Consider the following 27930-nt stretch of genomic DNA (forward strand, 5'->3'; position numbering starts at 1 on the left):
TATATCATTGCTGAGTAGATATTGATTTTATTAGCATATTGATATCATTTTCTAAGTTATTCCTCTCGTTATTAAGTCTTTCAAGTTGCAAAGTTAAAAACTTTTGGCTTCTTGACAACGCGGAAATGTGCTCACCTATTGGATCATCCAGATCAGATATAGTCAATTCTGGCATTTCAATATCCGCTTGATCCTGAATTCCGATATTTTGACTTAATATTTTCTTCTCCCAGTCGGTAATTCGATTGTCTAGCCTGGCTAACCCGCTTTCTATCTCGTTTTTTCTTGTTAGTTCTTCTACTCTCTTCTCCTTATCAGTTAATGCTAATCTTGTATCTTCCAAGTTAGTACTATCGACCTCAGTAACTGGCATATTAATATCATCAATTGTTATGTCCTCAACTGCATTAGAATCATCATCATCATTATCATCAGTTATAGCTTTTATTTTGGTACCACTATCTTTGTTGTAATTTGAGTTTGCTAACTTCATATTTTCTATCAAGTTATCGTATTCGCTGTCAGAATTACTCTTATTGTCATTACTATCGGTAAAGTCATTATCCCGAAACTCAAGTCGATTTACCCTCAGCGGTTGTAGTTCGTTGCTTTCTATATCTTCATCTTCGTATCCCACATTGATATTCAGTTCAGGTGTAGCCTGCTTAGTATTTGTCCCTCCTAATCTCTTCCTCTTCTTAAACACACTCATATTTATAGCTTCCAAGATATCGTTTTGGGAGGCTCACAAGTTTAAGTCCAGCTTTAAGTTCTAACACAACAATATTTGTAGTTGCAAGAAAATTGAAAAGTCCAAATGTGATCCTTTTGTAACATCCTAAAGACTAATGACTACAATATTAGTGTAAAACTGATTTATTATGGGAGCTCATCGCAAATTTCTATAGATTTTATCACTTGCGAAATGAAAAAGTACAAAAAAGCTGAAAAATTCATCGATGAGCAGTGAAGAATACATTTTAGAAGTATAAATACAGAGCAGAAAATACCATTGATTCTGTAGTTGTACGGTTTACAGATAAGCGCAAATATTTAGCATTAAAAAGATTATAGACATGCCCGATTTTAGTATTACGGATGCGTATTTGAAGTTTTTGGAGGAAGATCCGGAGATGACCATGCCTATCGGTGCCATCGAGGCACTGGTTCAGCTGTTAAAGGTCAAGAACCCTGAGACAGCAGCTGAGATGATCAATAGAATTAAGTGTGCAGCAGAAGAATTGATTCAGAGTATTCCAAATTCGATTTCTTTGAGAGCAGGTTGTGATATATTCATGAGATTTGTGTTGAGGAATCTACATCTATATGGTGACTGGGAAAGTTGTAAGCAGCACTTGATTGAAAATGGTCAGTTGTTTGTTTCAAGAGCTAAGATGTCGAGAGACAAAATTGCTGAAATTGGTGTTGATTTCATTAGTGATGACGATATAATTTTGGTACATGGGTTTTCCAGAGCAGTTATGTCTTTGCTTACACATGCAGCAAACAATTTCATTAGATTCAGATGTGTAGTGACAGAATCAAGACCCACCGAACAAGGTCGTCAACTATATAACCTTTTGGTGGAAAAGGGAATTTCTGTAACACTTGTTCCAGATAGTGCTGTGGGAACTGTCATTCATAAAGTGGACAAGGTGTTTGTTGGTGCTGAAGGTGTTGCGGAATCGGGTGGTATTATTAATATTGTGGGTACATATTCTGTTGGTGTACTTGCGCAAAATGCCAGAAAACCATTTTATGTGGTTACAGAGAGTCACAAATTTGTACGTATGTTCCCGCTATCGTCTGATGACCTTCCTCTTGATGGTGAGTACTTGGACTTCAGTCCACGTAACAGTGAAAATGAAGACGCCCTACGGGGTCCATTAATTGATTATACAGGACACGAATATATCACAGCTCTAATAACAGACTTGGGTGTTTTAACACCAAGTGCTGTCTCCGAAGAATTGATTAAAATGTGGTACGACTAAAAGGTTAAAAATGCATACCGCAGTCATGACAATATATTGTATATTAAACTTCAATGATATATAGAGTATGTACTCAAGTTTAAAAGTTTTTCATCAAGAATAACTTTTGACTAAAAAATTAAACATGCATAATTCAATTATGATGAAAGCATTATATTTTCATACTAAAGAAGAAATGTAGCTTTCTGTACTTTGCTGTGGTTCGAGAATATTCTTTTGTGATTCTTCTATAACTGCGTTCTTAAATTGTTCAAACTGATCAATAGTCCATTCGTACTCTTCGTAGTCGTCTTCATCAGCGATTTTATGTGCAAGTAATGAGCCAGTAAGACGATTTTGTGATTGATCACTAACACTTTTTACAGACATGGTGACCACTTGTGATCGTTGACTTGCCGCTGTCATATTGTTCTTATTTTCTTCTTGTTTTTTCTTCTGTGCAATGCTATCAAGATACTTGAAAGTCGGTCTCATTTGAGCCACATCAGATATTTTGCTCAGATATAACTCTCCATCAACGCAAATGGCAGCATACTGGCCCTCATTCGGAACACCCACGCCTCTCAGTGTCTGTAAATTTGCAGCCTCCCACTCGTTCTCGGTCTTATTCTTGTTGAAGAAGGCTTGTTCATCTAGCGGAATATCCAATTCCCACAGGGCGGACTTCTTCTTATATCTACTAGCCAGTACAAAAGGATGTTCAACTGGCTTTCTCCCAAGTAACCGTGGTTTATTAACATACTGCAGCAAATGAAGATCAAGCTCCTTACTCAACAGATTCAATGGGATCTCTTTAACTACTGGATCATCCTCAGCATCTGATGTTTCACTCATGTCAACATCAACATCCATGTCCTCGTCAACAAACAACGACTCTTTGCTCATTTTATGGATCGTCTCTTTAAAAAAACTCAGTACTTACTCTTGTGTTGCCTTTCTTTATTTGCAAGGCGGAATTTAGCTGGTAAGTCTCAAATTTGGAATGATAATTGTAATCAACATGGTCTATTTGATTTAGTTTAGAGCAGCTCATCGCACCAAAATTGAACTTTTTTCAAAATTTTCCAGAATCTGTTCTCTACGGGGGATTCTTCACGAAGATTGGAAAATTTTGCGATGAGCTATATGAAATTGCGATGAGCTTAGTTATTGGGACACTATATTATTATTTCATATTTTAAACATTTATAGCTTTATTCCCAGATACCAAATAAATAATCATATTAACCAAATACCCTGAGCAATGAGTGACGATGAATCTATGGTGCTGAATTTTAGCACAGATACTGCAGGTATCCAAAGAGCAGATAAGGTTACTGGTGGTAGATGGAAAGATAGACGGAAGTTACAACAAAGACTAGGTGGTAGAGAGCCAGTGAAGCGTAGAGCTGAAGGTGGCGATAAAGAGCGTGGCGATAAAAGAGCTAAAGTAGATACTGGGAATGCTCAGGAAAAGAAGAATATTCCAAAGCCTGTTTCTAAGGCTGATGTTAATATCAATTCGCAAATTGTCTCCTCTTTGTTTACTTCTAACAGAGCCAAGCAGACATCAGAAAATAAGAATAAGCACAACTCAGATGATAAAGTTGTTCCCTCGAATGCTCCTCTTACAGACGATTCGTTCGAAGGATTGGGTGTTGGTTCGCTTGTGGTTTCTCACTTAGAGAACAAGATGCGTATTCAAAAGTCTACAAGCATTCAAAAGGTAGTTATTCCTCAAATTTTGCAAAACGCTGATAAGACAGATTTCTTCATTCATGCTCAGACGGGGTCTGGTAAGACACTGGCATATTTGCTACCTATATTTTCGGCTATTCTTGGTATGGGCGATCACATCGACAGAAAATCTGGATGTTTTGCGTTGATTATAGCACCAACAAGAGAATTGGCCAGTCAAATATACCATGTGACAACTATGTTGGCAAATTGTTGTCATTATTTGGTACCTTGTTTACTGATCGGTGGTGAAAGAAAGAAATCAGAAAAGGCAAGACTAAGAAAGGGTTGTAACTTCATTATTGGTACACCCGGCAGAATTCTTGACCATTTCCAAAATACTAAGGTTATTAAAGAACAAATGCAGTCATCGCTGAGATATGTTGTTCTTGATGAAGGTGACAAACTAATGGAGCTCGGTTTTGAAGAGACTATCAACCAAATAATGGAGATCGTTAATTCAATGGACGTGATTACTAGGAAATATCCAAAATTACCAAACAGAATTGTACATTTGCTATGTAGTGCAACTAAGAATAATGAAGTTGCCAAATTGAGCAAGAGATCGCTTGACAACTATAAAGTTATAAGCATTGGTGGGAAAAAAGACACTATGATGGATAATACATCTGTTCCTGACCAACTATTACAAAAGGTTGTTATTGCGCCACCTAAATTGAGGCTTATTACTTTGGCTGGTGTGCTGGATGGTATTCAAAAGAAGCCTTTAGACGCTGGTTCTGTTGCAAAGAGAACAATAGTTTTTTTGTCCTGTGCTGATAGTGTTGATTATCATTTTGAAGTATTTTCTGGTAATGATGGCTTATATAAGAATTTGGTGGGTGATTCTGTTAGGGTATTATCAAAAGGAAATAAGATATTGCCTAGCATTAAGGATGAGGAGTTACCTGGTATAATATGTTATAAGCTCCATGGTTCTTTAAGTCAGCAAATGAGAACAATGACATTGAAACATTTTGCAACAGATAGCGAACAGACCAAGGGTAAACATCTAATATTATTCTGTACAGATGTCGCCAGTAGAGGTTTAGATTTGCCTGATGTGAGTACCGTTATTGAGTTTGACCCTCCATTTGCTGTTGAAGATCATTTGCATAGAATTGGTCGTACTGCCAGAGCGGGCAGAAGTGGTGAGGCTTTGTTATTCTTACTTCCAGGCGAAGAAGAAGGATATCTAGATTACATTCAAAAATATCATCCCAAAGGCTGGGATTTATTAGATGCTGAAAAGGATGTCTTAATTAAAGCCTTCAATGACATTGACGTTGCAAGAAATGACAAAGAAATCAAATCTACTGGAAAAACATTTGAATGGGATACTAATGCTACCACATGGCATTTGAACGTCGAGAGACGTATTCTTGAGAATGAGCAGTTCAAGGAACAAGCGACCAAGGGTTATATCAGTCATGTTAGGGCTTATGCAACTCATATATCTGCTGAAAAGCAATACTTCAATCTGAAAGGCGTACATCTTGGTCACTTAGCCAAGTCTTTCGGTTTGAGAGATAGGCCTAAGGCTATGGGTATGAATAGCAGCAAAGACGCCAATGGTAATGAAAGAAGTAAGCCAAAAAAAGAAAACGCTAAAAATAAAATGTTTAGAATGGCACGTATGGCTGCTAAACAAAGTGCAGATGAATTTAATTACTAGTCTATCAATACTTAATGATGTTTATCTTAAAAATCTTATATACTTTAGCATCCTTTTCAATATATTGCATTTTTATCATTAGTCGTAACAAAACTTGAGAAAACAAACTAAATAATAGCTAGGATATTTTGCTCTAATGAGCCAGCTTCGGTCTGCTCAAATTGTACTCTATTTTTCCAATTATTGGAAACTTGATTATCGTTATTGGCTTCATCTTGCATTAATTTAGTGTCAGCCTGGGTTTCATTCTTGCTATTTTCAGATCTGTAATAGACAGGCACAGTGAATTTTTTTTGATCTTTTTCGAAATCCCATTCACTGTTATAAGCTGCTTCTTCATTTAGTGATTTTTCTTTATTTATATCGCTCTTTAGTTGCTTAATATTTAGAAGGTCTTCACGGTCCTCATCATCACTTATTTCATCAAGGTCATCGTCAGAATGAGCGTTAATAGTTTGATCAGATTTCAATACCTCTGACATGGTGACCTTACCATCAGAATTAATATTCATACTGACCACATATTTATCTCTTTTACCGTTTCTTTCCTTTTCTAGTTGCTCCCATTTTTTCATATTTCTTTGTTGCTTCTTTAACAATAAGGCGCGCTCTTTTGCACTACCCCATATGCTTGTCTCGTTACTCATACTAAAATCACTGGCATTATCAATAATTTTTGTTCTTTCGGCAGATGTATCTTGATAATGTAATAGTTTTTGCAATCTGTCTTGAGCGGCTTGAAGTTCTTCGTCAACATCATCTCTATTTGTCGCATGTGTCGGCGTATCATTCTCAGCTTCATTACTATTTAAAACTTCCCTTCTTTTCTTTTCACGTTCTTGTTGCTTCTCTATAAAGTTCATTAGTTTATCATGTTCTTCAAACATATTTTTACCCATACCAGTTGAGATTTTATAACTATTTTCTGGTTTTTTCTTTCTAGATACTGGTGCCTCTACAATCTTTCGATTTATGATTTCGTCCTTCTCTTTGTTCAGATAATCCATTATTTCTAGTCGTTCATTTATAGGTATTAATTCTTCTCCGCAAAAGCTGCAGTTATTTAAATGTAGACCTTCCTTGATACAGATTATTTTGCCACATGACAAACAATTTGGGACTAGTTCGAATAAAGGGTGTCTTCTAGCTTGACAGTTACAAGCATAATCATCTGAATTTTTATTCTCCCTCTCAACTTCTAGAATCTTAACAATTTCATCAATTTCTTGCAACGATTGGACCTTTCGATTCTTCTTCTGTGTAGTGTTTAACTGTTTTTCCGGTTTACTTACTACCTGGTCTAATTTGCTTGAAACCAACGATCCACTTTCTATTGGCTTACTTTTGACAGTTGCTGGTTTGGTTGGTTTGATTTCTTGTGATTTCTTTATATTAGACTCTAGGGCTTTACTTTCTGATGTTTTGATGCGTACTGGTGTTGCTTCATTACTTGGCTCATTTGGATTGCTAGGTGTTTCCTTTCTCACAGAAACTTCTTCATTATATAGTTCATTAAATCTAATAACAAAGTCAAAAACCAATTCTTCTTGTCCCAAAATACCCATAAACCCTTCTGCTATTTGTTCAGGTGATCCATTGCATGATTTTATTATTTGATCACATAATGTCCTGATCTCATCTGCTTCTAATGGTAAAATATCAGGGATCGTGGCTATCGCATAATCAATTGCTTTTTGTTGAGTCATTGTGTGCACTCTTGTGGTTTGTATTGATTACCTTTCCATAGCTAATTACAGGGTCGAAATTACTACTCTTAACATGATTAGTATCATAATTGGATTTTTTTCACATTAAGGCCGATGAGCCATAAGAAAGCACAAATGGGTTTTACGAAGAATTCAAATGAGAGAATAACAATTAACAAAACATCAAAAAGAGCAATATATTATCGTGTAAACTATACATAGACTATCAATAAGAATAAATAACACATTCGAGACAATATTACTTGGCAACGCAGAGCCTTTTCAAATCACAGAGGTGAGAATAAATAAATTAGGATTGTACAAGGAATATGACAATCAATAAAAAAGGCATCTACTTTTGCAGTTTTTTCCTATAATCAGCAAAACTTAACTTCTTTTTCAAATTCGAGGAATTAGCAACAGTAGAGGACTCAGTCGTAGAGTAGTCGTGTTTGATTTCTTTAGGAGCATTATCTGATTCTCTTGCATCTAAAGAGACCTCTGATGTGGTAGTGCTGTTTGATTTATTTTCATGAAGAACAGGCTTATTATGTGGATCAGTAACCATTTCTGTGGCTTTCTCTACTTTAGCTATTGGGATTTGTACTGGAATTGGTAAGTCGGTGATATTATTAACTTTAGATTCATCATAGTCAGTGATCTTTGTGATTAATACAATTGCTTCCTCAGCAGAGGTGTTCTTTATGAAGTCTGAAGGACCGTGTGATTGGGCAAGAGGACTTGGCATTTTAGTTGTAGCCACGTCAATTTGACCTTTGACTAGATTATATTTATACGGTTTTAGTGACACCACTGAATTGATACTTTGATTAATAGTGGCGATGGATTTTTGGATTAGGGCTGCCTTTTCTGGTGAAATAACAGATTTGCTTCCAGAATTTGATTTCAAAAGCTGCTGAAGTTTTTTCTCCTCGTGATAAGAATCTAAGATTAGAGGAGCTTTGTATTTCTGCCTTATAGCATCATCTATTAATCTTGTAGTGATAGGCATCTGTCTTCTTTTTTTACCCTGGTATTGGTTCAAAATCTGGTTTAATTTGTAACGATTATTCATTTTGATCTTTGATTTAACAGACTTGTACAATCCTTGTGAGTATCTTTTTACTTTTAAAAGATAACATTCTTTACTATTTGTGCCACAGCCACAGTCACAAGCACTCATAATTGTTTCGACTGAATGTATTATTGAGTACTTGTCTGTGTCATTCATAGAATCTAAGGTTGTTGCACCACTAATAAAATTTCTTATTGGGTGACGTAAATCCCACTTCCAGTCAATTAAGAGCTCCTCACCCTCATCAATGTCCCTAGTAGCTCTTAAAATAAATTTAATATCCTTCTCCTCGCCAGCGGATGGAAGGCAAACTGTTACCAGTTCTACATTTGGTTTGCAGCCTCTTCTTAGAAACCTCGTCAAGTTGCCCTTACTACGGGCATCGATATAAAGAGGCCAGTGAGGATGGAAAATAACACGATTTTTTGCTGTGCCCCATATCCTATAATGGTTCTTGGTGTCATCCAGGTATGTCTTGAGAAAGTCAACTTGCCCTGTGAACTCTTCGATAAGATCTCCATTGTTGCAATATTCCTTTGTGAATACCCCTAGTTTAGTATGTGCAGGAAATGTTCTTGCATATGATGATTCGGAATATGATTTGACTTCGATTGGAACGGTCTTCAATGTCTTTTTGTTATACTGAATGACCCAATCGTCATCACAGTGCTTGTCAATAAATAACTTCACATATTTATCCTTGTATTCATTTTCATCTGAGTGTACATATGTTGCAGAATAAGCGTCCTTTGGTGTTAACAAAAATTCTTTCTTAAATTGGACATCATTGGGGGGCACGTAGGGTGCAGGTTCTATGGCAGTTTCAGATTTACCTCCGGTCACGGTCTCTTGTTTACTGTCGTTGCGCCTTTTTTTATCTTTGTTTATGTCATTGGACTTGCTATCCTCCCTTGATGTCGTACTCTCTAGCTCATCGAAGGTTTCCTGCGAAGCTGAGTTCCTCTTCTTACCACTGTCCCGTCTATTTGAAGGTTTAGCGGATTCCTTTTTTTTCTCAAGTAGTCCTCTCTGTTGTTTCTGCCGTATATTTGCGGCCTCTACGTCTATCTCTCGAGGATCACACTTGTCACACAAGAAATCATCTGGCGCATTCTCTATGTTGTCGATGCCGAAGCATGAGGCGTGCTGCCATCTGTTACAATGATCACACTGGATTGTAAACCCGTCGTCATCATCAAAATCGCACACACACGTTATGATGCCAGCATCGATATCAACAATGTACGACTCTGAAACCGGCCACTGATCTGGTTTCCTTTTCGTAGTACCTTCTGGCTGCTCCACAGGTTTTTCCAAGCTTTCGCTCGCAGGGCCTTGCTCTAGTTTTGGTTTCTTAACCTCGCCAGACACTTCTTTGTCGGACTCAGAAGACCTCCTGGACGTGCTGCCGTCATGGCTATTAGTACGCGTCCTCTTCAACGGCAAAGGAATAGTAGCGGCAGCCGCCAACGCCGCCGCAGCCGCGTTCGCCGCCTCCAGGTTCTTGGGGCTCCGCAACACATCCTCCCTGTGCTTATCGCTAGCTCCAGTGCCGTCTTTCTCATTCTTGCCCTTGGAAAACATCAGCAACGTAGACGCATCATCCAGCAACGAGTTAGAACTCATGGTCGTCGTCTTCTGCCACTCAGTAGTCCTCTAATTGCAATAAAAACCTATGTACTTTTTATAGTTAAATTTATGGCCTAGTTCGTCCCTGTTTCTTTTTTTTTTTTTTCCTTTTGGTGTCGTGTTGAGATTTATAGGATCTACCCTCGTTGTCAATTAGTTAGAGTTCGATCACAACGAATTCACCATTGTTTCCTACAACCCGTATAGCTTTCTGAAGTGAACCCCACAGAATTAACGACAGATTGGGAAACTGCCAGGTAGACGGTATTTATACGAATCCTAGGAAAAACCAGAATAGCTTTTTCGCCCATTTTTTTCTTAGAGGGCGATAACCCTACAGAGCACAATAGAACCACAGAACCACAGAAACGGCCGCACCTCGACTGCGTTCTCTGCCAACAAAAAAAACTTGGAGACGATGCAGCCCTAAAACGGTTACACCCACGCCAATTTTCAGGTGAACCCTAAATGAAGCACCCGCCCTGATAAACGTCCAAACATTGTGTACTAGTGCGTTGTGCGCTTGGTTCTGCGGTGTTTTTGTTGATCTTTGTGTGGCGTCCTTGATGGTACGTCTGTTCTTGTCATTAGGGCTTTTTGGGCTCCCTTTTAGGGTTTCATTTTCCAGGAAAGAAATGATCCGCTCTGCTTATACGAACTGCACATGAACGAGTAGTAGCGTACGACCTGCGAACGTATACACACACACACTAACACACACACTAACACACACCCACACCGGAGCCTGAACCCCACTGCTCAATGATATTACATATCTCGTAGCTACAATCCGTAACTACATTGTAGACTGGTAATACGTGAACGAGGTTTTGCAGACACACTCGTCTGCATACACCCTGGGGCAGCACTAGCAAGAACTGTTGTACGTACAAGTGGTGTGATATGTTCGTGGTTGATTATGTTGTACAACAGCCATATAGGTTTCTTGTTTGATATTATTTGCATCTATAAATCATAATGCTATAGACCAGCATGCCATGCACAGTGGTTATTGTCAAATTTGACATAAAGTAATTTTTTTTTTATTCTAGTTTAACATCTTCGATCATTACTCAAAAGTTGTTCTATGCCAACAAAACATGAAATTGCAGTAAATATAGAAATGTCAATATTTTAAGTACCGATCGCTATATAGCAATACGTATAAAGCAAAAGAGGTGTGCTTTTACGCATTCAATTACATCTGCTAAACCTTAGTCGAACCCTGTTGATCTCCGCCCCGACTTCTCAAGGTTGCACATTTCAAATTTACATAAAGTGCTACAATTATTATTATCACCAACAACTAAGGTTTGAAACTTAATACAAAACATATGAAATTGATGAACAACTTTATGAAACATAGTACATAAAACAAAGCATAGCCATTTCAATATAACTACACAATTGGTTCCAGCCCTTCAAAATACACATGTCTGTACTGCCAACCTCTAATGCGGGCCATAAGGATGGCCTTGGAGAACGAGCCTACAAGCTGAATATACACGACAGAACATTACCTCCTGTGCTGGGCTCACTGTTCAAAGCACCAGGAAACCTCGATTTCGAAACAGCAATGTGGGAAATGGTCAACCTGATCCTGAAGCCCAGAAAGACTTTCCGAGCCATATACTACCAAAGACAGACGAAGAACCAGTGGGCACGCGATGACCCATCATTTTTCATACTCGAAATACTGCTAATATCCATAAGCTCCGTGTTTTGGTCATTATTCTACTACAACCACTCTCTATGGAAGTGCCTACAATCCATCTTCAACCTTATATTTGTTCATTTCTTCCTCTTTGGTTTTGCTACAGCTACTTTCTTCTGGATAACGCTAAACCAACCTAGATTTAAATTCAAATCAGCCTCCAGTTCTAATATAGAATGGGCTTACTGTTTTGACGTGCATTGCAACGCATTCTTAGTCATTCTAGTGGCCTTGTATTATTTGCGTTTCCTACTACTGCCGCTCAAATTCCTTGGAGTTCTAGTCCCAAATACATTATTTTGTGCTAGTACAATACATTATTTCATTTTAACTTTTTACGGTTACAGTCAATTGCCCTTCTTGAAGAACATTAGCTTTATCCTGTTCCCAACAATTGTGCTGTGCATATTGTTTGTCGTGGGATTGTTTGGCGTGGACATCGCCGCCTTGTTTGGATTCGGAAGTTACACCTAATTTAATGAACAGCATGAAATAAACCACCAATTGGCAAATAATGCGTCTAATTACGATTAGGCAAAGAGTTTTGGTAAATCTGAAAATTCACTTAAAAACTTCAGGTCCAATGTGCTATAATTCTAATAATTGCATAGTTTTTAATTACTTTTGCATCAATTCATTCATATTGTATACATAGTATAAAAACAAACCAAAAAACGCACTCATGATACTTAATTTATGCAATGTTCAATACGGAAATGCAGGAGTCTATAATGCTAAATAATGATATTTGAAAAGTAAATAATACTGGACTTCTCTGATAATCACATGAAATTATACTTGCTACCAACAGATTTATTTCAGTCATAGATATCAATAGGAGGTAACCTGTCCGCATGATAGAACCAATTCTTGGACTCAACTTCCCTACATAGCCACTCAGTTGGAAATAAAACTAAATGACCACGTATTCTCTCGAGGATTCTTCTAGCTGTCACCTTATCGAATATCCTTTGGTTCGAGCCATTAACTGAGCTAGCATACATCTTCATCTTTAATGTCATTCTATTGCCCTTACTGTTCAAAGTTTGCTTCTCCATTAATTTTCTACCGAATTTCTCTTCTGCATTCTCTGCTAAATCGTTGATGGACTCAGGAAAGTCTATATCTCCGAGCTTTTCACCCTTCTTGACGGTCACACTCATGGTTCGCTGTAATGCTAATTCTGGAGGAATAGTTTCTTCTCTATCAACCATCTCTTCTTCTGCACCTTCAAGTCCAGCCTGATCAGATACATATTTGCCTTGCTTGTTATCAAAATCAATATACAGCTTCGCAAATTCTTTGTAATCTCGCCATGTTTGCACAGCATTATCTGGCTGACAATGAAAAACTAATCTGAAAAGTAGAGTGTTCCTCAAGGCAACTGCCAGCCATAGTTCATCATAAAATTGAGATGATAGTGGGTCTTCGAATGAATAAGGGTCTATGAATTTGTAATCCAGAACGTTTTTGAAAGATTCACACTTCTCAGAATTACCAAAGTCTGGTAATATTTGATACAACAAAATATCTAAGGACTCGTCGTCTAGTTCTTCATCTTCAAAGCTTGTGCTGTTGTTTGTGGCTTTACTATCTTTAGATGATGGCCTAGAGTTTTTCTTTATAAAATTTTCTCTTTCCTTCTCACTTTTGCTTTCTTTATAAGAAACGTGCTGCAGATAATAGATACGCTTCAACATATCAAATTTTGAAGCACAATCAATCTTAGGATCGGATAGATAAATTTCCACAGTTTGTCTATCTGGTAATTGTTGCATCCTCTTAACTTTTTTCTTATTATCAATAATCTTAGTCTCAATAGCCCTCTTCGACCACTCATGTAATTGCTCAGTCACAGAGAGCTTGTGATCAATAAAATCTTTTGTACGCCATTTATCAGCTCCATACCCTTCAACATCAGCCTTATGTTCAGAATTATTTACAATTCTTGGATCTGTGCTAATAGCCTTACGATCTCTGATACCTTTATTGTCCTCACCCGCTCTGTGATTAAATGAATGATACTTGTTTAGCTTCGAGAATTTTGTGGTGGCTGAATTTAGTCCTAAACTTTCTTTACCAATATCACTGAATTCAAACGATTGATAAAGTTCAGAATCAAAAGCAGCATCCTCCTCTTCATTAATTTGGCTCATCAAACCATAGTTAGTAACAATCTTCTCTTCACTAGTTTTGTACTTGTCAAACCACAGAGGGCTACAATCAGCCTCAAATATTTCTCTATATGCTAATTCAATCATGGCAGAGCTTAACTTTTCACTCCTTTTATATTTTTTCCCCTCATTTAAGGTATGTAAGGTATCGAAGTTTTTTTGCGCTAAATGTTCCAATCTGTTAAACTTTCTCTCAACAATTTCAACTAGATCAACATCACAGCCAAGGTGTTCACGCATCAACCTCTGTCTCAACTCCCATGCAAATCTGCCAGCATAGTATTCCTTATCATTCATTTTTGTTTTCACCAAATCTGTATCTCTAACTACCATTGCAACCTCACTATCTCTGCTACCTAGTTGAGACCTTTCATTGATATTTGCACTACCAATTATAACATTTCTATCATCGGTTATTAAAAGCTTAGCATGGACATATAATTGTTCGGTGACTAGTTTGTCATTCTCTCCATTAGTAGACCATTTACGTAATGAGAAGAATTGAATGTAATCAAACGGTTCAATGTTCAGTTTCCTCAATCTTGAAAAAATTGAGGTTTGGCCTCTCGAAATGGATTGATACTGGCATTGCATTATTAATCTCAAACTAGAGGCCTCTGGTTCATCTATTGGAGAGTCAAAACCTGGCATTAATGGAATCACAATCATTGCTTTCCAAGGCTTACCTTCTGTGTTAGCCCTTATAATTCTATCAACTATAGCATCACCGATCTTATTTTCAATCACAACACCATCCCAAGAAGATGATGTTATAAAGAACTGGTTCTCAATGTAGATGAAGTGTTCACTTGTCTCAATCAATTTTAAATAAGCATTTTGAATGGAGTGCTCAGTTTGTTTCAGTCCTAAAGACCAGCTTCCGGCACTTCTCAAAACTTGAACTTCACAAGTGGACCTATCCTTAAGGTACTGGAACAATGGCAGCCCTTCAAGTTCTCCTTTGGAAAAATCACCAGCAGGAGTTAACAAGGGCGTTGCTCTACTTGGCCGTTTCTCTCTTAATAAATAATTCCATCTTTGAACAAAATGCCTTGCTAAATCTCTAGCAGGCTCACCACAAGTCAGCATATGAACATCATGCCAAGGCATTCTAGGGACATCTTTCCGGTCATACATGTTTTCGAATGGCTTCTCTAAATCATAGAAATCACGCACACGAGCATTAGAATAGTCTTTACCTGGAAATATTTGATTGATAAGTTCGGGATCATCATCTCTCAAAACATGTTCTGGTGTATCATACCTACCGAAGCACAAATCAATTCCTCCCATAAACGCTACCGCATTATCAATTACAACAAATTTTTCATGATGAGCCCAGAAATATGTATTCTGAAGCCATTGATTTGGTGATCTGATCAAGTGAATATTTGGGTGCAGGTTTAACATGGAATGCTTGGTCCATGAACTGTCTGTACCGACTGTTGTCCCGACATTTCTATAAACTACAATAAAAATCTTCACCCCATATTCAGCTCTCTCCTTCAATAATCTATCAATACGATACTCTTGATTTCCCTTTATCGGTCTCCGTAAGTAAAGTTCAGGTGACAGCCACCAATCATGTATATAGATCACATCTTCAGCCATTCTCAAAGCGTCACTCAAGGCCCAAAAATAATCTCTTCCGTCTATCAAAAACTTACAGTAGGCATTCTTTCTAACGGGTGCAAAACTGTCAAATCTATGTGGTTGCGACCAAACTGTAGATTTTGCCATGTGAGAGATAGAATGAACCCACTGTTTAAAGCCTGACTCTGATTTACATATCATCTTCAGTTTTCTTTCACTATTTTCAAGCGTAATAAGCATTAACTTTGAGCTAATATCATCCTTTAACGTTCTCTTCTCTTTACGGGACCCAGGCCTATACTTAATTTCATCTTCAACATCATCAATTATATTATTTTTGTTTCCTGCTATCATCAATTTAAATTTAGAGTCTACCAGAAAGACATCTAAAGGAGTAGTAGAACCCAAATCAGAAACATATGTGATATATGAATGTCTTACTAAAAACCATTTTGCAGTGTGTCTTTCTATCATTTCCTTAAAGTCGTGTGGATTGAAATGGGAAACTCTCCAACCTTGAGACTTTGCTGTCGACCTGATAACTAAAAAACCTTGCTTTCCAGCATAACCGTTCTCATAGCCCAGCAAATTACCAATAGGCGAGCATTCATAAAATTGAAATAATCTATTTGACTGCGGTCTCAAACATAGTGCTATATTCAGCAAGTATAAGTATCTTTCAATTCTTTTATGATGCTCCTGAGACTCATCATCGCCTTCTTCCATTAACTCTTTCAAGTGTTTCATTTTCACCTTGTTGACGTCAAAGCTCATTGAGGACCTAAGGGAATCGAGTATGGATCTGTTATCATCAAATAAAGAACTAGCAGGTGACAGCGACAGATCTCTATCAGCCAACTCCCGTTTTTTACCGTGCTTATAGGAATGCTTGATATCATGCTTTATTTGGTTCTTCTCGTTATACTTTAAATGTGGGAAGTTTGGAATTCTGAACTTATGGTAACGGTTCTGATCTATATATATCTTGTTTATTGTGTTTTGTTGGAACGCTAGCAGTTTTAGTTTGTGATGAAGTTGAAGAAGTTCCTTGTAGCTCTTATAAATTGTCCATTTTAGTCTGTTCTCACCCACACCGTATTCAAGCTCTATCTTGAACACAGTGAGGTCGTTCTTCTCGTAGAAGTTCTCTGCAAAAGAGCTGTTAGAACTAGAGCTCAAAGAAGCCATGGTGCTTGTAGTCATACCGTTCTTAAAGGCATTGATACTGCTATCGTTGACAGGAAGCACACGGACATTCAACATAGCGAGAAGCAATGACGCCCGCCTCTTCCCGTGCTCGTCTCTGAGGAACTGGGAGGACGCAAATAAGGCTGCCGGACAACCTGCCAGCAGACTATCCAACAGATCCGAAGCCAGACTCTGGGTGATTTTGTTGCTTTCGTCATCTGCGTCATCGTTATTGCCCTGTTGTACAGCAGACTGCCGCCTCGAGAACGCCGGCGGTGTCCTGAACCCATTGAAGCTCCGCACTTTCAACTTCGAGATCACCGATATCCGCTTGAATGTGCTGTTGAACTCCTGTCTCCAGCCGTTAAACTGCCTGTCTCTGCTGGCACCAGTCTTGTCCGTGTCGAAACCGGCCATTGGCGTGGGCCTATGCCCGTGCTGATGCGCTGGCTCGCTGTGATCCATGGACGCCGGCGTGACGTCTCTGCCCTGGTGCATCCGCTTTATAGAATTGGGAATCCCTTGAAATGCCAGATTCTTGGCTCTGGCCTCGGGATCAGAGACCACGGACGAGCCCACACTTCGCACATCGTATAGTCCATCTTCACCAGTTCTAGTTCCAGGACCAGCAGGGGTGTGCATCACACCCATATCCGTATGCCTTCTATCGATTACACCGGGCACTACTTCCTGCATTCTCGTGAATACTTTAGCCCAGATATAATCTCGATTATTATGAAATTGAATCTCTCGATTGACACTGGGCGGCTAAGAAAAAAGCTCCCTTTCGAAGAGATAGGGATCCTAATATTAATATAATTAGCGATGACCCACCGTGCAAAGGGTGCAATAACACCAACATCCGGATAAACAATGAACGCACACAATAACACCCAGACGGCCCCGGAGCCGAGAATCCAGATCCGTTTCTAGGCTCACAGGCTTAAAACAGGCTTAAACAGGACCAAAAACCCACACATCACATATACCACTTACTATACAAAAAGGGGCAAAAGAGTAGCAGTGCATAGTGTTACCCGGAGCTACGAATAGATCCTCGTTTCCATCTGCAAAGTTTCCGGGTAACATTTAAAAAGACACTGGATCATGTGACCTGTGAAGTTATGGTTTTGATTCCCACAACACGGCAGGGGGGGAAAAGCAGTACATCCGGGTAACTGCCATTTTACGTTGTACTTACCCGATGAGGGAAGTGATTAGAGTGAACTCGGGGGCTCTAGAGTCTGCGAAGTACCTCTGTGTGCGATGTATTCTCTTAAAGTTCTGTGAATTCTGTGAATTCTGTGTATTCTGTGAATGCGATGAGAGTCAATGCGGACCCTTTAGTACTGTGTTGCATAGCTGCAAAACACAATAGATAAGATAAGGACCTGGCGTTATCAGTGATCGAGATAAGGGTCTGTTAATAAGTGACAAGAGAAGCAACCAACGAAAGCTCATATGAAGTAAGATACCATTGTGAGTGAGAAAGAGAGAGATACACACGATGTGTTTTATCGCTACGGAATGCTTTCTTGTTGACACATAAGTCGGTGGCTCTTGATTTATCTTGAGTTTATCTTACGTTTATCTTGGATATACCATATCTGTGGGAGCCATTTGCAATCAGAAAAGATATATAAAAGATATATAAAAGATATAGGCTAATCTGCGTTTGAAATTGCATCATGAGAATGAAAAAAGTTACCTAGAGTCACATTAGTGATACACATAAACTCTTTAGATGATAATCAGTGATAAACTTGAGGATACGGACACCGAGGTGTCGTGTCGCTCCACACCCACGCCGATACCGCAGTGTAAGAATTGTCTAACTTCGCATACGCCTTTGTGGAGGCGGGACAAAGATGGGTCGATGCTGTGCAATGCGTGTGGGCTGTTTCAGAAGATGCACGGCAGAGCGCGACCCATCAGCCTGAAGACAGACCAGATACGCCATCGCAACCGGAAGAAGAAAGCGATAAGCGTGATGAAGATCAGGCCGGAGCCCTTGCTTCCGCACGGACAGCTGATCTCGCTGTCTAGCGACATCAATTGCAGCACAACGACAACGATACCGGTGTCGGATATACCCTGGATATCGAAGGGCGCCCCGATCAGAAACCCATCACCGAGACAACGACCACATCACAACAACCTGCAGGACGAAGAGTTCGTGATTAAGCTAAAGACCAGAGTTAACGAGCTGGAATCAATTACTCGACTATACAAGAACCATATCACTAGACTCGAACAAAGATGTCAGATCCTGGAGTCCAAGCTGTACGAATTGGTATACCATTGATTGGATATACGAAGTACACAGAACCGCTTCCTGGTATTTTATATCGGACAAAAAAAAGACTATTATCACTAATACATTTAAATATTATAGAATTCATACACAAAAACTACATATTCCAAAACCATATCAGTATAAACACATTTAAAGTTTAGATATCAAGGACTAATCCATATACCTTAGGAGAATGTATAAAATAATCCCAGCACGTGACTTTTATTATATTGCAGATGACTTCTTGCCCCATTCCAACTGACAAGCCCTTGCGTCTGGAGCTAATCCTCGGAAGCTAGAGTTCGACTCATCAGGGTCATGAACTCCCTAACAAGGCTTCAACAATCATCAACAGGTTTTAACTATGGACATCAGTCATTGTTATAACTATTGAGGCGTTTTTGAAGGGTCAAATAAGTGAGTAAAGATAGGATTGGTGTCAGACTGACTAACATAGTAATAAATAGGGATTTCGAATCATGTCAAGAAACCCAGCCGCTGGATTGGAGAATACGTTATTTCAATTGAAGTTTACCTCAAAGCAGCTGCAGAAGCAGGCTGCGAAGGCTTCCAAGGAAGAGAAGCAAGAAACCAACAAATTGAAGAAGGCACTGAATGAGAATGAAGAGATAGCTAGAATATATGCATCCAATGCCATACGGAAGAAAAACGAAAGGTTACAGCTCCTGAAACTAGCCTCAAGAGTTGATTCAGTTGCATCTAGAGTACAAACTGCCGTTACCATGAGACAAGTCTCGAGTTCTATGGCACAGGTATGTAAAGGTATGGATAAAGCGCTTCAAAACATGAACTTGCAACAAATAACCATGATCATGGAAAAATTCGAACAGCAGTTCGAGGATCTCGATACAAGCGTCAATGTATATGAAGATATGGGTGTTGCATCAGACGCTGTGTTGGTAGACAACGATAAAGTGGATGAGCTCATGGGTAAGGTTGCTGATGAGAACGGCATGGAGTTGAAACAAAGTGCAAGGCTGGAAAATATACCTGATATTAAGCAAAAAGAGACTGTTGATGATGAAAAGGAGGACAAACTGGCCGAAAGATTAAGAGCACTAAGGGGGTAAACGATATCTTTTATGGCTTCAAAAATACACCCTGTAAATTAAGGCTCAATATCCTTAAGATAAGTTTAGTTTCATATATCTGAATAATGTACACTATTTCATAATGCATACAATTAAACATCTTATTTTCTATACATAATATACCTTTACAATGACCACCATGTTATATCACCATGATCATTTCCTAGAGCAAGTAAGCTTTCATATACAACCAATGTAGTGGTGTTAAAAGAGTCCGGTAAACTATTGTACTGTCTCTCACCCCTGTCATAAATTTTTACAGGTTCGCCTTCTAGAGCATTTATTAACTGAGTTTGGGATTCTTCCACAGACACTACTTCCTTTTCAAATGAAAGCAACTCTGCAACGGATCCCATACGTAGATCCCATATTCTAGTTGATTTATCCATAGAGCCAGTTATTAATTCACTCCCCATATATTTTAGGGATGTTATAGGACCTCTATGGCCCTCTAAGCTTCCAACTACTCTGCCAATTCTCAAGTCCCATAAGTAAACAATCCCATCCTTAGTTCCGGTCACTAAGGCATTATCAATACAATCAGCACCACCTATCAAAGGCGTGTTAAAGGAAGGTGTTATGTCTAGTTTTGATACAGATTGAGGAACCATTTTTAGTGCTATTGTCAAATCGATAGATTGAATACATTTACCAGAGCCCAGATCCCAATGTCTTAAAGTCTTGTCGTTTGATCCACTAACTATAGCGTTGCCTGTAGTTGCCAATGCTGTTACAGAATCTTTGTGCCCATCGAATGTTGCTAGACATAAATTGTCATTTGCATTACCATCTTTGTCTACAATGTTATCTACATCCCAAACTTTTACCGAAGCATCCTTTCCTGCACTAGCCAACAATCTAGTATCATCAATGAATCTAGTTGTATTGACTGTAGCTCGATGACCGGATAATACTCCTAAACATTGAGTTGTTGATATGTCCCAAAGCTTAATCTCGTTATCCAAATTTGCAGTGCTTGAGAGAACACCTAGTTGTGCATTAATAGCAAGAGAATTGATGTAATCATCATGGCACTTTAATGTTTTACCTAATTGGCCTTTTGTACCGATGATATTCTCAAAGTCCTCGATATCAAAGCCACTTGATTTCTTTTTGAGTTTCATTGCTTCAAAATATCTCTGAAGCTTATTACCAATTTGTGCGTTATCAGGTTCTAAAGTAAGCAGAGATACCTTATCATCAGTATTGTTTTCACTAGTTATGATAGTATGCTCATGGTTCGTTTGTTTCAGGACAGATGATGTGTTGCCTATATGCACTTCATCTTCCGTAGAACCATCAGTTTTGCTTTTATTCTCTTTATGGTCGACAATTCTACTTATTATTACATCTAATTTCTTTGCAACCACGTTCCTTCGCAGCTTAATTCTTTTTATCTCATCATCCATCTCATTAATCTGCATTTCTAATACGTTCTTCATAATCTGCATTTTCATCGTGTAATCATTTCCATCTTTACCTGATCCATCATACAAACCTTGACTTTCATGAGACGATTGTACTATGTAACCATCGTAAAGAGTCGAATACGAGTCTAATCCTTGACATTTGTCAAGAGGTAATGGTGGTATACTCTTTAGATCATGCTCATTTAGAAATGTCAATAATCTAAACGATGTAGCTGTATCCGTAAAAAGATTGCTGAAATAGTTCTTGCCATTGAAAAATGTGCTATCATAGACGCACTTAAAATATAATAGCAGCTCCTTTCTTGGCCCTATTATATAATCGAATATAGAACCATGTAGTATTCTATAGAGAAAGTCCCAACTTTTGTAACGTATACTCACGAGAGATAAACTAATGAGGCTCAATCTGTTTTGTTTCTCGACAATATTTACCATTTCATATCCAACTGATTTCTGACAACCGCTATTCTATATCCATGCATTCTTTATGATTACATTATTAACATTGTCACTATTGCTTGTTTTTATTTTTGACACAATCTACCTTAACCGTTAATTTTTATGATTTCTATTGAATGATGATATTGTTTTATTTTCAAATATTCAGCCAGTATGGATACGTTTATTGTTACAGACTCATATACTTATGACATCGAGATCAAGACATATTATCTAGATTTACTAATTAGAAATACGTAGCTGAGACTCCAGCTCAGCTATCTTTTGTCTTTCCTTTTCGATTAACTTTTGTACACCAGTAGTGCTATCCTTTGATGATTCAATCTTTAGACGGCCCTCAATCTCATCTTTTTGTAGTTGTATTTCAGCCAATAGTTTTTCTGATTCTTCGTTAAGCTCTTGAAACACATCATGATACTGTTCAGCAGCTTTCTTATATTCTTCTGTTGGAAACATTTCTAAGACCGCATCAAGTAGCTTCAAAATAGATTCAGTTGAAAAGTCCTCTACAAATAAAGTCCTTCTCCGGTTGTTTGTAGATATACCTTCCTTCTCATCTAGTATAACACTGCCTTTTTGTAGTGCCATCAAAAGATTTTTAATTTCATCATTTTCCTTAAATTTCTTCCTCATCGTAGCCATTAACCCTACATCATCATTAAATAATTCTGTTATAAGGGCAGTCGTTGTATTATTTGTGTTATTACTGTCTATATCATTACCATGCCCTGCAGCTTTGAATCGCTTAGTTCTTTGTGAATCGCGTAATAATTCTTCGTCATGCTCTCTGATGTAAAACTCGTTGGGGACATGAATCACCGGCTTCTCATCTTTATGGCCCAGTCGTCTATTCCTCTTCATATTCAAATCTCTCTTGTCCAAATAATCAAATAGTGCCTGCCTACCATCCTTTCTTCGAAGTGATTTCGTGACAGGATCAAGTTGGAATAATGTGGTTTCTTCCTTTGGATCACAACCCTTTATGAGATTTTTAATCTTGTCATTCAATGTATGAGTTTCTTTACCATCTTTTGATATTCTAATCATGGCATTGTGGAATATACCTGGTGGTTTAAAGTAAAGAGATGTAATTGAGTCCAGACATCCATTGATCTCTTCTAAACAACTGTTCATTGATTCTCCCATCGTTTTTTCCACTAATATATCAAATACCTATTATCAGTCCTCGAGATTATAGCAGTGAAAAATTATATTTATGGACGTTGTTTTATTTATCCTGATTCAAATAAGTATTTGTCTTCTAGCTCTTCAATGTTAAATATCTTAGCTTTACCTCCAGGCGTATTATTGTTTATCAATTATACCACTTATGGTCACTTGAAACGACACAATAAAAATAATGATTCAACCATGGCCAAAATGAGGCATAGTAGATGATGTTTTACTTATAAATAGTCAAATCTATATATATTTATGAGTTATCTAGTCCCTCCAAGATACCAAGACTTCATCAGTTCTGAACTTTTGTGTTACAACAGTTTCTTTGAAGTCCTTAACGTAGTCTCCCATTCTATACTGCAACAAACCTGCCTGAGCAATCATGACACCATTGTCTATACAGAATCTCTCGTCCGTTGCGTATACATGACCGTTGGCTCTATCCATGCACATCTGCTCCATCATCTCTTGTAATCTCAAGTTACAACCAACACCACCTACTATCAATACATGTGCAGAATTGACGTGGGCCATTGCACGTTCTGTAATTTCGACTAGCATCGAGAACAACGTTTCCTGCAGCGCGTAGCAAAGGTCCTCAACCGTGACTAGCTGTTCATGGGTTTTCTTGTCAAACAGGAGTTTGTTGCTATAGTTTTTCCTAAACAGATCCTTGGCTAAAGAATCAATGTATGCCAGTATACCACTTAGTGACAAATCCATACCTTTCACAGTGTACGGAAGTTCCACCAATCTTTCTTTATTCTTACACTTGAGAGCCATTTGTTCTATGTTGTAACCTGGGGATGGGTCATTCGGTATCTTCAAGGTACGGGCAAACCTATCCAAACAGTTTCCTATGGCGATATCCAAGGTTTCACCAAATATTCTGTATTTCTGATTACTGTACGCAATAACCTGAGTATTACCACCACTCACGTATAACACCACCGGGTTCTGGGCGCCTGTGATCTCTCTACCCATCTCTATGTGCCCGATACAATGGTTTACTGGCACCAATGGCACATCCCACAGCAAGGACACGGTCCTGGCCACGATAACCACGGAGTGCAGCGGTGCACCCATACCTGGGCCTTTAGTGAAGCATATAGCATCCAGTTGTCCGGGAGTGACACCTGCCTCTGCCAGCGCCCTCTTCACTAACCGCACGCACCAGTTCTTGTGGTGTCTAGCGGTGTCACGGGGCAAGAACCCTTCTCCTGGCGGCGTGATGTATGTGTCTCTGATGTTAGACACTATTTCAGTGGGAGAGCCATCGACGAACTGCTTGATGACACCAACACCTAGCTTGTTAGCAGAGCCCTCGAGACCCAATGCAACATAATAGCCTTTGTTCTTGGGAGAAATACCGTTCAAATCGACCATAGTTCGTTTCAAGGATGTAAAGTATGTATGCCTGGTATTTCACAAGAGGGTCAATACTTGATTTGTCCTTTAAATTACTTCAAAAAAGGATGACTACCTGGTATGTGGGCATCGCAAAACCACTACCATGCTATCACTATATGTGAAGCCATCACTGACGAGAAGAAACCTCAGCAATGGGTGGGGGAGAGTGAAAAAATCCATGCGGGTAACCTAGATCAAATTATTCGAACGAAATTGCCAGTAATCAATACAACAATCATAAGTGACGAGACATCTTCGAGAACATAGCTTCCAAATAACTGATTACGAAAATGCTGATTAGATTGGCCGATAAGGCGGGTAGGGCTGTTTCAAAAGAAGATAAGCCGTAATCAGTTACTGATAGAGGTGATTAAAGATTAGCACGCGATCGCATTGATGATCTTTCAAGGTTGTCGGGGATAAGGGGAGGCTTGGTGCAAAAGGGCAGATGGTGAGCGTCAGATAAGATGCGATACAGTGGTTTCTATGTGTTATGTTGTTGAAGTGTGGAGATAACATGGGGAGGGGAGAACAGCGAGGTATGTATTTTGTATTTCTGTTGGAGAAAGTTTCTGCTGACACTACCTGTACGTGTGGTTGTTAGTGCTGTTTGTTATATGGTTTATAGGGCAGTGAGGAACAGATAGTCATATCTTGCAGTGATAAGATATGAGGGAGAGGAATGAGATATGACTACTTTCTACAGAAGAAGGGCAAGTTGTCATCTTCTTATGTTGCTGCGGAGTAATCTCAGCAAATCGATCATCTTTTGCAATAGAAGATGAGTAGACAAGACTGTTACAGATAGAGGGGAAGGGAAGGTGGCTTTAATTGGGTGGAGATTAGAAGTGGAGTCGAGGGAAGGATCTGCGAAGGAATGGTCTTTGTGCTGAGATGTTGTAAGAGTTGTGTCCGAGAAAGCGCGTAGCACAAGAACCCAATTCTCGATATTTTTAGGCAACACCGGCAAAGAACAAGTTCGGTGCATTACTGATATAACTGTACGTGCTCGTCTGTGGTCCCTTTATAAAAATATATAGCGTCGCGCATATACAATAAGACAAAATATGAGCGAGGGACCCCTTCCTGCAACGATAATCACAGATGCGAGGATGTGATTCACAGTTACTGTGGGTATACAAGATATAGAAGACCCGAGCTGGCAAGAGCAGTGATTATCAGTGACTTACATTACAATCTTGCAGAAGATAGTGGATAAGTACTCTTGTATACCATTAAACCACTAATCTAGCCGGAGTTATTCACCCGCAATCTTATCTGTGCCAAGATACCATGATGTGTAGGATGGTTCTTTGACAATGAACTGGGAAAAGAAGAAATGAGTTGTGAGACCAGTTACAGAACAATGATATCATATCAAAATTAGAGTTCAATACCAACAGTGCCAAATAAGAACTAGACAAATGGAAGGAATAGGCAAAAAAAAAAAACATATATAAAGGACATGTTGTTTCCTGTTGGAGACTCAGTTATTCTTGATAAATTGTTACTGTATTGAATAACCAGACATCAATAAAAACTAACAACCAAGTTTTGAAAAAGAAGGGGAATTATAATAGCCCTCTTTTTTTAACATAATTAATACAATAAAAATAATAAGAGTACGATCTTAAAAGAAATGAGTTCCTTGGAAAAGACTGACTTGCCGAAGAACGAGTTGCAAATCGACTCGGAGTTCCTAAGGGAAGAACCCCTGGAGATAAGTAACTTCGAAGAGTCTTCCTCTTCACAAGGCCCACAGCCAAGTGGTTCACGTTGGAGGAAGTTTAAAGATTCTTTCAAACCCTTGGATGAAGCCGTTGTCACTGACGACATGAGCGATATCGAAAAGATTGCTCACAGAACCGCGCATGCACCACTGAAGCATCATTTAAAGAACAGACACTTGCAGATGATCGCCATCGGTGGTGCCATTGGTACTGGTCTGTTTGTCGGTTCCGGTACCGCGCTAAGAACAGCTGGCCCAGCTGGTATTCTAATTGGTTGGGGTCTAACGGGTACCATGATTTACTGTATGGTTATGGCCATGGGTGAACTATCTGTGGTCTTCCCAATCTCAGGTGGTTTCACTACCTATGCCACGAGATTCATTGACGAATCGTTTGGTTTTGCCAACAACTTCAACTATATGTTGCAATGGCTATGTGTTCTACCGTTGGAAATCGTTGCTGCTTCCATTACAGTCAACTATTGGGGTACGGATCCTAAATACAGAGATGGTTTTGTTGCATTATTCTGGGTGGTCATTGTCATTATCAACTTGTTCGGTGTGAAAGGTTACGGTGAAGCCGAGTTTGTATTTTCAATCATTAAAGTTTTAACAGTCATTGGTTTCATCATCATGGGTATTGTGCTAAACTGTGGTGGTGGCCCAGAAGGTGGCTACATCGGTGGTAAGTACTTCCACGACCCCGGTGCTTTTGTAGGTGACACTGCAGGTGCGAGATTCCAAGGTGTTTGTTCCGTTTTCGTCACTGCTGCATTCTCATTTGCTGGTAGTGAATTGATTGGTATTGCCGCTGCTGAATCTGCTGAGCCAAGAAAGTCTGTTCCAAAGGCCGCAAAGCAAGTTTTCTGGAGAATTACTCTATTTTACATGCTGTCATTGCTAATGGTTGGTCTTTTGGTTCCATACACTGATGAAAGACTGATTGGTGCTTCCTCTGTTGACGCTGCTGCATCACCTTTCGTCATTGCTATCACCTCTCATGGTATTAGAGGTTTGCCAAGTGTTGTTAATGTTGTTATTCTAATTGCCGTCTTATCTGTCGGAAACTCAGCTGTCTACGGTTGTTCCAGAACGCTATGTGCTTTGGCCCAACAAAACTTCCTTCCAAAGATTTTCGGTTACATTGACAGATCAGGTAGACCTCTATTCGGTATTGCTTTCACATCCGCATTTGGTCTAGTCGCATTTGTCGCTCAAAGTAAGAAAGAAGGTGAAGTGTTTGCTTGGTTGTTAGCGTTGTCTGGTCTATCCTCTTTGTTCACATGGGGTGGTATCTGTTTCTGTCACATCCGTTTCCGTGCAGCATTGACTGCTCAAGGCAGGTCCACGGATGAACTTCCATTCAAAGCACCAGCTGGTATCTACGGTTCCATGTGGGGCTTGTTCATGATTGTCCTAATGTTCATGGCACAGTTCTACGTCGCACTGTTCCCACCTGGAGGCAAGCCGAGCGCCGAGGTGTTCTTCCAGTCGTACTTGTCATTCCCAGTTGTCCTGGCGTTCTACTTCGGTCACAAACTGTACGCTAGAAACTGGAAGTTGTTGATCCCATTGTCGAAGCTGGACATCGACACTGGCCGCAGAGAGATGGACCTGGATGTCCTACGCCAAGAGATTGCGGAAGAAAAACAGATGATGTCTACAAGGCCATGGTGGTACCGTTGGTACAGCTTCTGGTGCTAAGAGCCAAAAGACCGGTTTCCAAACTTTACGCAAAAACATTACTTTCTGTACTATATTTCATACATTTTTCTTAGCCTTTTTTACGTTTTACACACATCGTTATAGTGATCTTTACGTTAATAACATAATCTTATACTTGGATTCTTA

General features: G+C 39.0%; 14 protein-coding genes across 14 annotated transcripts; 6 read left to right on the forward strand and 8 right to left on the reverse strand.

Annotated features, from left to right (window-relative positions):
- Positions 1–4: 4 nt before the first annotated feature.
- On the reverse strand, positions 5–712 carry GVI51_L02783 (uncharacterized protein; the record flags this gene model as incomplete). Its single annotated transcript, XM_448901.1, has 1 exon — positions 5–712. The coding sequence occupies one exon, from the start codon at positions 710–712 to the stop codon at positions 5–7; it is 708 nt and encodes a 235-aa protein (XP_448901.1).
- A 364-nt stretch (positions 713–1076) lies between these two features.
- Positions 1077–1994, forward strand: GCN3 (translation initiation factor eIF2B subunit alpha; the record flags this gene model as incomplete). Its single annotated transcript, XM_448902.1, has 1 exon — positions 1077–1994. The coding sequence occupies one exon, from the start codon at positions 1077–1079 to the stop codon at positions 1992–1994; it is 918 nt and encodes a 305-aa protein (XP_448902.1).
- A 159-nt stretch (positions 1995–2153) lies between these two features.
- On the reverse strand, positions 2154–2879 carry RPC37 (DNA-directed RNA polymerase III subunit C37; the record flags this gene model as incomplete). Its single annotated transcript, XM_448903.1, has 1 exon — positions 2154–2879. One exon carries the CDS (start codon positions 2877–2879, stop codon positions 2154–2156), a length of 726 nt encoding a protein of 241 aa, XP_448903.1.
- Positions 2880–3237: 358 nt separating this feature from the next.
- On the forward strand, positions 3238–5385 carry DBP7 (putative ATP-dependent RNA helicase; the record flags this gene model as incomplete). Its single annotated transcript, XM_448904.1, has 1 exon — positions 3238–5385. One exon carries the CDS (start codon positions 3238–3240, stop codon positions 5383–5385), a length of 2148 nt encoding a protein of 715 aa, XP_448904.1.
- Positions 5386–5492: 107 nt separating this feature from the next.
- RQT4 (Rqt4p) lies at positions 5493–7091 on the reverse strand (the record flags this gene model as incomplete). Its single annotated transcript, XM_448905.1, has 1 exon — positions 5493–7091. The coding sequence occupies one exon, from the start codon at positions 7089–7091 to the stop codon at positions 5493–5495; it is 1599 nt and encodes a 532-aa protein (XP_448905.1).
- A 352-nt stretch (positions 7092–7443) lies between these two features.
- Positions 7444–9792, reverse strand: SET3 (histone-binding protein SET3; the record flags this gene model as incomplete). Its single annotated transcript, XM_448906.1, has 1 exon — positions 7444–9792. One exon carries the CDS (start codon positions 9790–9792, stop codon positions 7444–7446), a length of 2349 nt encoding a protein of 782 aa, XP_448906.1.
- Positions 9793–11227: 1435 nt separating this feature from the next.
- On the forward strand, positions 11228–11983 carry GMH1 (Gmh1p; the record flags this gene model as incomplete). The annotated part of the gene is made up of 1 exon (XM_448907.1): positions 11228–11983. The coding sequence occupies one exon, from the start codon at positions 11228–11230 to the stop codon at positions 11981–11983; it is 756 nt and encodes a 251-aa protein (XP_448907.1).
- Positions 11984–12327: 344 nt separating this feature from the next.
- SPO14 (phospholipase D) lies at positions 12328–17160 on the reverse strand (the record flags this gene model as incomplete). Its single annotated transcript, XM_448908.1, has 1 exon — positions 12328–17160. The coding sequence occupies one exon, from the start codon at positions 17158–17160 to the stop codon at positions 12328–12330; it is 4833 nt and encodes a 1610-aa protein (XP_448908.1).
- A 1048-nt stretch (positions 17161–18208) lies between these two features.
- On the forward strand, positions 18209–18769 carry DAL80 (Dal80p; the record flags this gene model as incomplete). The annotated part of the gene is made up of 1 exon (XM_448909.1): positions 18209–18769. The coding sequence occupies one exon, from the start codon at positions 18209–18211 to the stop codon at positions 18767–18769; it is 561 nt and encodes a 186-aa protein (XP_448909.1).
- Positions 18770–19239: 470 nt separating this feature from the next.
- On the forward strand, positions 19240–19851 carry DID2 (Did2p; the record flags this gene model as incomplete). Its single annotated transcript, XM_448910.1, has 1 exon — positions 19240–19851. The coding sequence occupies one exon, from the start codon at positions 19240–19242 to the stop codon at positions 19849–19851; it is 612 nt and encodes a 203-aa protein (XP_448910.1).
- Positions 19852–19997: 146 nt separating this feature from the next.
- Positions 19998–21737, reverse strand: CAF4 (Caf4p; the record flags this gene model as incomplete). The annotated part of the gene is made up of 1 exon (XM_448911.1): positions 19998–21737. One exon carries the CDS (start codon positions 21735–21737, stop codon positions 19998–20000), a length of 1740 nt encoding a protein of 579 aa, XP_448911.1.
- A 246-nt stretch (positions 21738–21983) lies between these two features.
- On the reverse strand, positions 21984–22907 carry SPC34 (Spc34p; the record flags this gene model as incomplete). The annotated part of the gene is made up of 1 exon (XM_448912.1): positions 21984–22907. One exon carries the CDS (start codon positions 22905–22907, stop codon positions 21984–21986), a length of 924 nt encoding a protein of 307 aa, XP_448912.1.
- Positions 22908–23204: 297 nt separating this feature from the next.
- Positions 23205–24326, reverse strand: KAE1 (tRNA N6-adenosine threonylcarbamoyltransferase; the record flags this gene model as incomplete). The annotated part of the gene is made up of 1 exon (XM_448913.1): positions 23205–24326. One exon carries the CDS (start codon positions 24324–24326, stop codon positions 23205–23207), a length of 1122 nt encoding a protein of 373 aa, XP_448913.1.
- Positions 24327–25989: 1663 nt separating this feature from the next.
- Positions 25990–27783, forward strand: GAP1 (amino acid permease GAP1; the record flags this gene model as incomplete). The annotated part of the gene is made up of 1 exon (XM_448914.1): positions 25990–27783. The coding sequence occupies one exon, from the start codon at positions 25990–25992 to the stop codon at positions 27781–27783; it is 1794 nt and encodes a 597-aa protein (XP_448914.1).
- Positions 27784–27930: the final 147 nt, after the last annotated feature.

This window comes from Nakaseomyces glabratus, chromosome L (assembly GCF_010111755.1).
Source record: "Nakaseomyces glabratus chromosome L, complete sequence".
NCBI lineage: Eukaryota > Fungi > Ascomycota > Saccharomycetes > Saccharomycetales > Saccharomycetaceae > Nakaseomyces > Nakaseomyces glabratus.